This window comes from Buceros rhinoceros, unplaced genomic scaffold (genome assembly GCF_000710305.1).
Source record: "Buceros rhinoceros silvestris isolate BGI_N320 unplaced genomic scaffold, ASM71030v1 scaffold3618, whole genome shotgun sequence".
NCBI classification, from domain to species: domain Eukaryota; kingdom Metazoa; phylum Chordata; class Aves; order Bucerotiformes; family Bucerotidae; genus Buceros; species Buceros rhinoceros.
The window spans coordinates 4,217-15,485 of record NW_010428443.1 but is presented as its reverse complement, the minus strand read 5'-3'; the positions used below and the strand labels follow the sequence as shown (position 1 = coordinate 15,485).

Genomic DNA, 11,269 nt, shown 5'->3' with positions numbered 1-11,269 from the left:
AGCAGGAAACAGGGGCTCTGCTGTGAGGATATCATTCTGTGGTTGTGGTGGGAGCATTGCACTGGAGGTGCCCATCCTCAGCTGCAGAGAGGAAAGCTTGTTACTTTTTATTTTTCCCCAGGAACTTAATCACTCAGGGTAGGTACAGTAAATACTCATTTCTCACTCCAGCTCTCACATAAAGGTCAAGGGTTGTGCAACAAGACAGCAGTAAATGAAGATGGCGACTTCCTTATCAGCCCTACTTGCTCTACCAGTATGAAAGTGGTTTGCCGTGAGCCAGGATTATGAAGATCCGAAGACAGAAGTAAAATGTTGCCAACTATTGGAGAAGGTTCAGTTTTACAGCAGCAGTACTGACGATATTAGAAAAAAAAAAACCACACCACAAGACATTCACCTTTTGGGGCAAGTTCCTCTGTCCTTTGCAGCACTGTAATAGGTCCAGTCAGAAGGACCTACTACAGTTCCTACCCCTGGAGGGTCTCTCGGAGGACCCACAAAGGAGGATAGCACTATACTTACTAGGCTTCATATCCAGGTGCACAAGGCCAGAGTTATGAATGTATTTTAGCCCCATGGAGACTTGTAGCAATATTTCTTTCAGCTCTGCTTCTGGGAAATACTGGCCAAGCTTTACATTTTCCAGCAGCACATCTTGGAGACTCCCACCTACATTAAAACAGTCAGTCTGAGACCTGACAGATTTTATGGAGCAGCATAAAAATAGCTTAGTAGAAACTACTGCCCAGAGCACTTGCAGGCTTGCTAGTGACAGACCCTGCCCTGATCAGCTATATGTGCTCTAGTGATCAAACTTGGACATTGCCATTTGGCTTCAGCCTTTCCATTGCCTTGAAGCACCCTGCCTCCTGCTTGCCAAGGTCTGGGCAGCTGCAGTTCTGCCTACAGCACCGGAAGGGCTGACCTGGTAGTGATGCTGCTCCAAGCAAACAGTGGAAAAGTTATTCACTCTTGCCCTGCTTACAAGCAGAAAGCAGGTGTATGAATGGTGAAACAAGAAAATTAAGCTCCCACTGACAGATTTTTGACTGAAGATTGTAACATTTGAAGAAACCAAGTTTTGTGGGTCTCCATTAAGGCACTCAAGCTATTTCAGGACTAGCAAATACTATGGCCTCTCTATCAGTCTGCTTTTCACCTTTCACCTTCTCCTTTAATCTCAGATGTACATCAATCAGAACACAAGGAATGTATTAATGCTGCAGCAATGATCACCATGTTCCATGGTGATCAGATTTGAAACCATTACTCCAAACAGTTATCACCATTCATCATTGGACCCCAAGACTGCAGGAGGAGTTGAAAGTGAGAGCCACATATTTGCCTTCAGCTCCTCTGGTAGCCATAGGTGTCTTTTTCAATGTCTCCCAAACAGTGGTATGGCCAAGGACAAACACAAATAAAAGCATACCACCCTGCCTGCAGAACCCCATTTGCAGTTTACTTTATTTAGCTCTGTTCTTCTGCGGCTGTTGAGCCCTTTCTTCTAGCCAAAATGCAAGGTGCCTTCTTCTCAAACAGATGGCCACTCTTCGAATCATTACTCCTCTCCATTAAGAAGGGCTTGTTTCCAAGATACATGGCATTTAAGTTAACTGCTCGAGTTATTCTTATCAGGTTTTACCTGGGCAATCTCAGACACAGCTCTAAGCATTGCCATGGAGAATACCGTCCCTGGCCAGCCAATGCAGAAAAGCATTCTTAAAATCCCCCAAATTGGAGGGTATTCATTACTTGCAAGACACTGGCACCATTCAGATCTTCATCTAAATATTATGAGCCCTTACTGGATTCTCCATGGAACCATAGCCACAGTGCAGTTTGCTTTGCTGTAAGCCAAAACATCCCATATTTAAGTACAAAAGGCAGCAACCGCACCCATCCCAAGATCTCAGCCTTTAACGTTTTCATGGCTCTTACCATTGCAGTACTCGTTTTGGATGATCATGTGATCGTCCTCTGCCCAGGCTGAGTAGTAGCGCACAACATGGGGGTGGTGTCCAAGGACAGCGTGAGCATAAACCTCACGCAGTGCCAGCTGCCTAGAGAAGTACGCACAGAAAAAGCAGCTCTGACAGAGTGCCAGGGTCCTGCTTGGGACCATGATAAGAGCCCTGGTTTGCAGCCTGGCTTGAGAAAGGGAAAGCAGGTGTGTTTAGGACGTTCTTTCGGGTTTTGCCAGACAGGCTGGCTCTCACAGCTGCTGAATCAAAACATGTGCTTGCTCAAGACTGACCAAGTCTTTCATTAAAAAGGCAATGGCAGCTTCAAAGACTTGGCTTTAATATGCAGGACAACACTAGCTGGTCAATACAGATGCAAGCAGCACTGGTTACACAGCAGGACAGGAAAACTATTTGACAGGTCTGCGTGGACTTGGAGTTCAGGTAAGCTGTCATCTCACTTTGCAATGCATGTGGCTTCTTCCCCTTCTCAGACATTTATATCCTGTAGTCCTAAAGTGGTAACTTCCCCCACTCTCCCAACTGTTACTTGGGAGAGCAACAGCAGACACTTTTTGCTCATGCCACCCCTCAGATACCTTTAGATCCACACTCCCTCCTTCCTCATCACACCTCCCAAGAACACGCCCGTCATTTCAGCTGGCAGTTTCTAGCTAGCACACTCACTCATCTGAGGATCCTGCCAGAGGCCTTTTGGAGCGTTTGATGGCATAAACACATCCATCAAGGCGTTTGATGCACTTGTAGACAGAGCCAAATTCCCCCACACCAATTTTTTCTAGTTCCAGGAACTCTTTCTTGTAGCGGGAAACCATATTGCTCTCTTTCAGAGGGTATCTCTACAAGGGCACAAAAACACCAAAGACAAGTATGAGTTGAAACACTTACATAACAACATGTCACAGATTTAGACCTGCATATCACTTGCTTTCAGAGCACTCATGTTTCCCCCTATTCCATTCCGGATGTTCATCCAGGCACATGTGCAGGTGTGCTGCCGGTTCTTAAAATGCTACCTTTTATTTAGGCATGCTGTTGGGTTTTTTTCTGACCACCTAACAAAAGCCATCTTGGCCTGGTTTGGCCAAGGCAGGTTTTTTTGTTGTTCTTACTGGTTTGGTTTTGGTTTGTTTGTTTTTAAACCATGACTTGCTAGCCATAGCAGTAGAAATGGCAGCTAAGGAGAATTGCACTCTAGTTGGCTGTATGTGTCTTAGCCTCCTTGTGCTACCTCCATCACATCTCTTGTCTTGGCAGACCCGGCCAGTTCCTAGACCCTTGCCTGACAGAGTCAGAGATGAACAGCAGGCAACAACAAAATACTTGTCTTCTGCCCAGCTCCTGCAGACTTAAGACCTGTTAACAGCCTTGGTAGCTGGAAGTCCAGTACCTCTGAATTAGCCACACTCATGTACTGAACATGTGTTTAAATAAAAGCTCTTGCCTATGTTAAGCTTAGGAGAGAAGCTTGCTGTGTTGGCTTACTGTGTCCCCAGCTATGTAAGAGCTGCTTTACTCTGGCAGCTAAGGTTGCCTACAGCAAAGGCATTCATCATTAGTTCAGGATCTCATCAGGTTTGAAGCACCAGCTGTTGACTAATGGCACATTAGCAGGTCTCAGTGTAGCTGTTTGTATTCCCAGTGATTTCTCACCAGGAGCCACTTTTCCACAAAAGGCTGAAAGCCTGCAGAACAGCTGGAACATCATTATTGCTACAGTAAAGGTCACTAGGGAAACAGGAACTGCTGGTACTGCTTGTTGAGTGATGTCTACTGGCAAGGGAGATAAGTAAAGAAGATAAAAGCAGCAGAGCATGAAGTGAACAACAGGTGAGTGGCCAAAGTGATTTTTCTTCATCCTCCTGCATCCCTTAGAGACAGCAGCTCATGTTGCACAGTGGTTTCCACAGAAACAACTGCTGTGATTGCTGTAGTGTATAGTATATGACCTCAAAGGGGTGAAGAGTTGGTCCTCACATCCAGTAAGATGTGGCCCGTATGAAACAGCAGCCCTTCACAACAGGTTGTGTTACATAACACGATGTTATATTTTACAATACCTCAAAAAGCTCAGGGAATAGATACCTCCTAGTATGCAATTTTATCTATATTACATAATCTAATCAGCACTCAAACAGAATAATATTTCAGTAAGTCACAAGATATGAGTTCTTCAAGTTCTTCTAAGGAAAACAATAATTGTTGTAGCTGCAGATGTTACCAGTAGCAGACTGCAGCTGTAGTTTCTCCACGGAGACCAGTTTTTCTGCAGTACCAGTGTCCTCGGCTAGAGGGTACCATTACTCTTCCAGTAAGCTTAAACATTTCACAATTACAATGAACAATTCTACCCATTTGCACGAGGCAATTCCTTCAAGGGGCTGTTCGGGAAAAATCGACATTTACCTCATCTGAAGGCAGATATTTAATTCAGGCTTGGCTTGCTTTCCAGAAGCCAGCTGGATGAGTAGCTTCTCTCCCAGAAAGGCTGTGGGAGGCAGGTTCCCACACCAGCTGCCCCATTCTGCCCACACAACTGGCCATGCATGAGACCCCACACCCTGCCCCGTGCAGCCAGGCCAACACATTGCTGCTGAGGTTTGCCAGCAAAGCAGAGACATCAGCAACAGCAAAATAACTCAGTTTTGTGTTTTAAGACAGCATTTGCTGTCCTGTAACCATGTAAGCTGTGATGGGGCCTTCCGTTGAACCCCAGGGCACACAGACACCCCCCAGCTGGACATTTTCCTACCAAAGAAGAGTACAGAAATTGCTGCCTCACTTCAGAAGTTTGCCATTGTGACTACTGCAACTGAAAATCTGCCTTCAGTACTTAACCACATCAGAAGCATTCAGCTCCGTTTTTGTGATTTTGTAGTGCGGATCCATATGTTATTTGCAACATAGAAGCCTTGTTCCATTCACATCCAAAGATGCTCAGACCACTGATTCATAGGAACAGCAACACACCTGCTCTTTCAAACCACAAAGGTACAGTCACTATTTACACTAACACAGTTGCCCCGAGGAACCCAAATTATATTTCCTAGAAAGACTTGCTGACCAAAAATCAATGAGTTTTAGGATTACTTGTCAAAGTCTCAGATCTGCTGTAGTACCTTTAGAGACAAATTATTTGAATCTGTAGTCTCAAACAAATGTTGACATAAAACATTCAGCTTGGGATTATTCTGTCACAGGTGTTCATCCTCTATCACTATGCCACGTATTCTGCTATTTCAGTATGAACCATTTCATCAAGCACCAAATCTTTACGAGCACCTTATCCTCTCTGTAGGGGGAAATACACACTCACCTTTGTAGGTAGCTCCTTCTTTATCTGGCTTCTTGGTTCAGGATCAGTCCTATAACAGAAGTTTAGGAAAGTCTGGATGTAACATTTCAGTGCAGCAATCCAACTAAAAGTTGAAATGAAAACATTTTTCAAAAGACTCTCCAAACTTTGCTTCACAGTTTAAAGATTTTTGAGTATTAATACAAAATGAGCTTCTAGTTGAGGCCTTAAAGACTGTAGTCCCAGGCTAGAGGATCTTTGTTTCCATTTAGAAAGTCTCCACAAACCAACTGCAGTACTGCTCACATCATCATTTGGGGACACGCTGGCCACCTTAATACTAGTGAAGCTACATAGGAGATGATCATGCACAACAAGCTCTTATTGAAGGAGAGAACTGCCCCACTGTGCTTTCAGGGAGGATACCCAGCTGAGCATCTGTTACAGTTGGGGCTATGAAAGAAACTTAACATCATTGTAGCAGGTACTTGGCTAAATTTGTGTCTTAGTTGACCCAAACCACATCTAGAACTTCTGCAAGTCAGCAGTAGACTGCACCCATCTTAAGTTTTGTTACATGCAAGCACACACGTCATTACTTCTGAGTTGTGGCATGTGCCTAACTGAATCATGCTCCGTGGTCAAGAAAGAGGTACAATTTTTTCCCACGGCCATAGCATTCAGGTTAGCTGTTGATCCCCCACTTACATTTCTGAACAAAAGAAATGTAAACAAAATTTCCTGTTACCTTCATACACCTGCTAGTGTTTGCTCTACACCAATGAATAGTACAGAAGGGAATTATTCATTCTTAGCAAATAAATCCAGGTACTAAGTGTCTCCATCATTACATATCTCCTTCAGACAGTCTCCTTCCAGCATGTTATTTAAGAGTAGTTCACTTACAGCTCTCCTCTGATCTTCCGCTTGCCATTAGGAAGAAAGAGCATTTGTCGATACGACTCTGGTGTAAAGGGATTAATGTTGACAAGAGGAGCTTGGGTAGAGTCATCCGAGTCAGCACCAGGAGTAAATCTCAGATGTCGGAAGCCTTTGGGTGGGACCTTTACCCCAGATGAAGGAAAAGCTGTATTCGATAAGAGGCTCTATATTGAGGAAAGAAAAAGAGTGGCAGATAAGCCAGCAAAATATTTTTGTTGCTGCTACGTCAGAATAAAATTCCTGCTCTCCTGCAAATCAAGGAGAACTCAACTGACTTCCTCAGGGAATCATTAACATCCTGCATCCCTAATTTAGACCTAACAGTTTTCTTCTTCTTCCACAAAGTATTACATTGTTCACTAAGCCCTCTCATACTCTATTCCTTGCTCACTTGGGAGAGGCCTACAGAGCTGTTTTGGCAAGCACAGTCCAAGAGGAGCCAGCTGCTCATCTTTCCCACCCACCAAGACAAAGAAATTGCATCATATGTTGCATTAACATGGAAGATCCAGTTCTGCCAAGCATGGACTGTTGCATCAGTTTGGCCAGGGCAAGTTTGTCAGGAGATGAGACAGAATATCATCCACATTTCCTTTTGGTTCTCCAGCAATAAGCAGCATTACTATAGGGGAAGTTGGTAGAAGTGCTTTTATATGGCTACTGGGAAAGTCACCAGAACACAGTTCTCCTCCACAGGAATAAACAGTTTCAGAAATTTAAGTTCAGACACAACCTCTGAATCTTCTATAGTTCAGCTGCCCGCAGAAGACAGGCAATTTGGTTTCACTTTCTAGTCCAAAACCTTGGGCTGAGTAAAGCATAACTTCTTGATCTGAAGACAGAAAAATTAATTACTTTATGTGCTTTAACCCTTCAGTAACAACCAGTTTTTTGAAATGACAGTTTGTTCTTGACTTGTTTCAGCCAAGAGAGTGGTGTAAATAGTAAAAGCTTTTTTAACATATCTTTCTTCTAGCTAAAAGCCCTTCAAGAACCCTGTCATGAAGATCAAGATACTACTGTATCTTTTTCATCCAGTGGTCTCACTCTTGTGAGTAGAGACGTGGTTCCATGATCATATCTAGAGTTCCTCCCTTCTCTCATTGAAAGCTTTTGAAGATGAAAAAACCTAGAGCTGCATGCAGTATCCTACATCCACCTAATTGGTGCTGTGTTCATGGTGCCCTGGTTTGAGCTAGAGCAGAACTCATTCTGTTCAGTGATTTCACTTCCCAGCTCAGTCTCTTCTCAGTGACGGCACTTTCTGAAGTTAACAGTGTATTTCTGCAGACAGTGTCTGCTTCGAGAAGTGATAACGCTTGATGTTTATAGTCACCACCATGGATTGGGATGCAGAAAGGCTCTTGCTTATACTCGCTCCTGTGGAGACCAAGATCACTGCTAAATCCTGTCTGCCACGGTGGGGGATGCAGTAAGTTAGAAGCTGCACCTCCAGGGAGGAGCAGACAGAACAGGTGACCCTACACTGACCAACAAGGTGTTCTGTTCCATAAAAATCTTATTCAGTATAAAGCTGAGGGAGCACAACAGTCTCTCTCTCGCCCCCCTCTTCAACAGCTGGTATCTGAAGAGGGCTGTCTGTTCCACCTTCAATCCCAGACCATGCATCCCTGAATCCAGTTCTGGAATCCAGCTCCTGCATCCAGTTCCCATCTGCTGCTGAGCCCAGCCTGGGCCTTCCCCAGTGTCTGCCCACAGCATCAGTGGTGACTGTGGCATGTTTGCCATCAGGGGGCTGGGTTCATTACCGGTTTTGTATATGTATCACTTTATTGTTATTATTTTCATTAAAGCAGTTTTAGTTTTCTTTTCCAATCTCTCTCCCTTACTCCTTTCCCCATCTTTCTCAAAGAGGGGAAAGAAAAATGGGGGAGTTGGGTAATAGAGAGCATCTGTCATTTATCTAGTGGCCAGCACAGCCCTAACCTGTGACTCATGGATAGAGGGATGTTCCAGAAGTAGTTCTATTTCTATATAACTCTCAAAAGTTCAGCTACTGGTTTTCTATGACCCTGAAAATGCTTCCTGATCGCTTTCAAGCTTGATTCTGCATCTCTTTATGCTTGAATGGAAAAGTTGTGCATAGGGCTGTATTTAAAGCAATATATGTCCAAGCCCAATTTACCCAGCAGCCCAGAAGCTCTGTAGAATTGGGGCGATGTTCTAGCTTAGCCGTAAGTCAAGACAGGGATCTAAAATACCATTGCAGCCTGCTGTTGTATGCAGCAGGCATACAGCAGCATTTCCATCTGCTCTGCTAGGGCTCTATTTCATCATCAAGCAGATTTGTCTCCTGTAACATCAAGTGAGAGTAGCTGCTGCCATACAGTGTAAGACAGCTACCATAACAAACTCTATCAATCTCTTCCAGGATTGGGTAAGTCTACAAAATAAAATCATCTGCCTCCTCCGCCATGCATCGCAGCTGGGGCTCCAGTGCTCATCTGTCTGTAGTTACATGTGGCTCTGCTCTCTTACCCTTTCCCGCACCTTCAAATGTTTCAAGATCAATGCTCCCAGTCTCATTTATAAGCAGAATTAGGCCCTGCAGAGCCCACCTTTTGCAGCATGCTTGGAAACCAAGATCTTTCTCCCAGAAGAGAGCAAAGAAATTGACTTAGTGCAATTACTGCTCATGGACTACGAGGTGACAAACCACAGGCAGCATGTCTTGAAGCATCCAGACAACACATTATCTACAGAAGAGCACACACTGAAAGTACCCTGCACTTCCAGTAGCCTGTCTGGTTTGGAAGAGATTCTAGACCTCTCCTCTATTTTCAGATGAGATTCCAAGATATTTCTTACAAAGCATCATTGCAGGAAATTCTTGGAGTGATGCCATTTAGAGATGCTTTACCCTAGAGAGGAGCAGGGCATTCCTCAGCAAATACGGCCAAAGAGTTGGTCATATATTGCCATGGCTTCCTCCTCCTCTTCACACAGTCTTGTTTCTGGAGGGGAACAGAAGTCAAATTCTAGCTCAGAAGCACTAAAGGGTCTGATCTGTGTACCCTTGAGCAAAGGGGCAACCAATCTCTCAGCAGAGCAGAAATACGGAGAGGGGACTGAAAGAGCTACATTCCATTGCAAGTCTTCAATGCTAGAAGCCAGAGCACACAACAGAATTTATCTAGGAACAAAGCTGGTACAAGTCTCCACTTGTGTTTACAGAATACAAAAAGCAGTTGTGTTATATTCTATACAAGAAATTTCACAGAAAATAGGGACTAGGATCACTCTCCCAAGAATCTGTCCCAGTAGATAAGTTACATTTTAGGGCAGTAACATAGAGCAAAACAAGACAACCTTCCTCCACAAGCACACACTGATTTGTTACCCCTTCCACAGGGGATTTCCTACCCTAAGAATAGGTCCCACTTTCCCCCAAGTTCACTGAGCAGCTCAGTTTCACATAAAAAGAGAATCAGCATCACTGGACAACAAGCTGGTTGGAGGCAATCCAGACAAAGAATACCTCAGTCACAACACCATTATCAACTTTCCAAGAGAAAACCCAAGTGAAAAATATCCAGCGCATTTTTTGGATACTAAAAACAGCTTCCTGTTTCCAAGCTTCCCCTGGAATGATGAACTCCTTGAAGAGAGATACAGTTATTCCTCTGGGAGCACAGTGCTCACTTCCTACAGAGATGCTACAGATACTCCCTATGCAGAGGAGTACTTATATGTGCTCTCATACACAAAGAGAGAGTGGCACATAGGCAGCCAAAGCACATAGTTGCTTGGTTTTTGGTTTGGTGGGGTTTTTTTAAAATTCAGACACGATTCCAACTAATTGGCTTTAACAACAACTTAAGAGTCAAGATACTTGCTCCCACACACAGGTTTCTATTCACACCCACAGAATAACTCTTCTATAGCTAAGGAGCTCATAGTCCAGGTTTGTAAGGGAAGAGGAAAAAGCTACAACAACAACATTAAAAAACAATTACTTTCCACAGGGCTAGCAATACATCCCCTCACCACCCACATAGCGATGCCCCAGATCTTTCCTGCATCGACACAGAGTTGATACGTGCTATTACCTTGGGGGTGTGTGGGGTGTCACACAGCTGCAGCTTTTTCCAGGTGATGTGCAGTGGTGTCTCAGCATTACCCCAGGTCTTGCTCACAGCCGGGGAAGCTTTCAGGGTGGGACTCGCCCAGGGTTTTGTCTTGCTCGGGAAAATCTCACCGAGTTTTCTCTGAGGGGTTGCTGGCAGGGGACTGCTCCCTTGCCACTTCTGGAACTCACAGCTTGTGGTGGGGTTTGAGCTTGGGGCATCCTCCTCATTTAAGCTTCTGTCTTCGCTCTCTTCATCACAACTGGAAAAATCCAGTCGCTGAATGAATTCATCACTGTTGTCCCAGTCATCCATTTCACCATATGAAACGGAACAGGTATGGCTGATACTGGCCTGTTTTGGCAGAGGGAGAGGAAAATAGCATTACTTACACAGGCAGCTTAACCATCCTCTTCCTTACCTTATCAAAGGTATTAGTTCTCCTCACCACATGCACTCCCCCTCCCCAATCCCACAATACAGAAACCTTGTTCACTCATAGGTGTCATTTGATTGCATGGGTTAAAGAAGAGTAGCCCAGCATCAACAGGTAGAAATTCATTCAGTTATTGTTCATGTAACAACAACAGATTCTGCTTTTCACCTTGTTGGCGCAAGTCAGACACAACCCAGAAGCCACAGCCTTTCCCAGTAAGCCTCCAAGGCAACTTCTCCACTCACCAGCACACCAGCCACTACCCTCATCACACACAGAAACAGAGCAATCCAATCCTAAAGAACACACACATCAACCCTCCTCTCATCATTTTCTACCTTAAATTTCTCAACCTCAGAAAAAGAACCCATGGTACATACAGCTGTAAAAGCAGAAAACACCCCAAGCAGATACCCCACAAACAGCCCTTCTGCCCTGGCACATTTATAACCACCCCGCACCTGGGCCACTGCTAATGGGAGCTCGGCAGCACCTGTCCACAGTTGCCTGTGCCTAGGAA

The 11,269-nt window shown here is 44.5% G+C and overlaps 1 protein-coding gene across 1 annotated transcript in view; it reads right to left on the bottom strand.

Annotated features, from left to right (window-relative positions):
* WEE2 (WEE1 homolog 2 (S. pombe)) overlaps positions 1–10,640 on the bottom strand; it is a 13,905-nt gene extending 3,265 nt beyond the window's left edge. Inside the window, exons 1-6 of the mRNA XM_010142256.1 lie at positions 10,296–10,640; positions 6,190–6,389; positions 5,305–5,353; positions 2,655–2,827; positions 1,945–2,066; positions 526–672 (exon numbers count right to left, since the gene is read on the bottom strand). Coding sequence (XP_010140558.1) covers positions 526–672; positions 1,945–2,066; positions 2,655–2,827; positions 5,305–5,353; positions 6,190–6,389; positions 10,296–10,628 — 1,024 coding nt within the window. The 5' untranslated portion in view covers positions 10,629–10,640. The remainder of the gene's footprint in view (positions 1–525; positions 673–1,944; positions 2,067–2,654; positions 2,828–5,304; positions 5,354–6,189; positions 6,390–10,295) is intronic.
* Between the last annotated feature and the right edge of the window lie 629 nt (positions 10,641–11,269).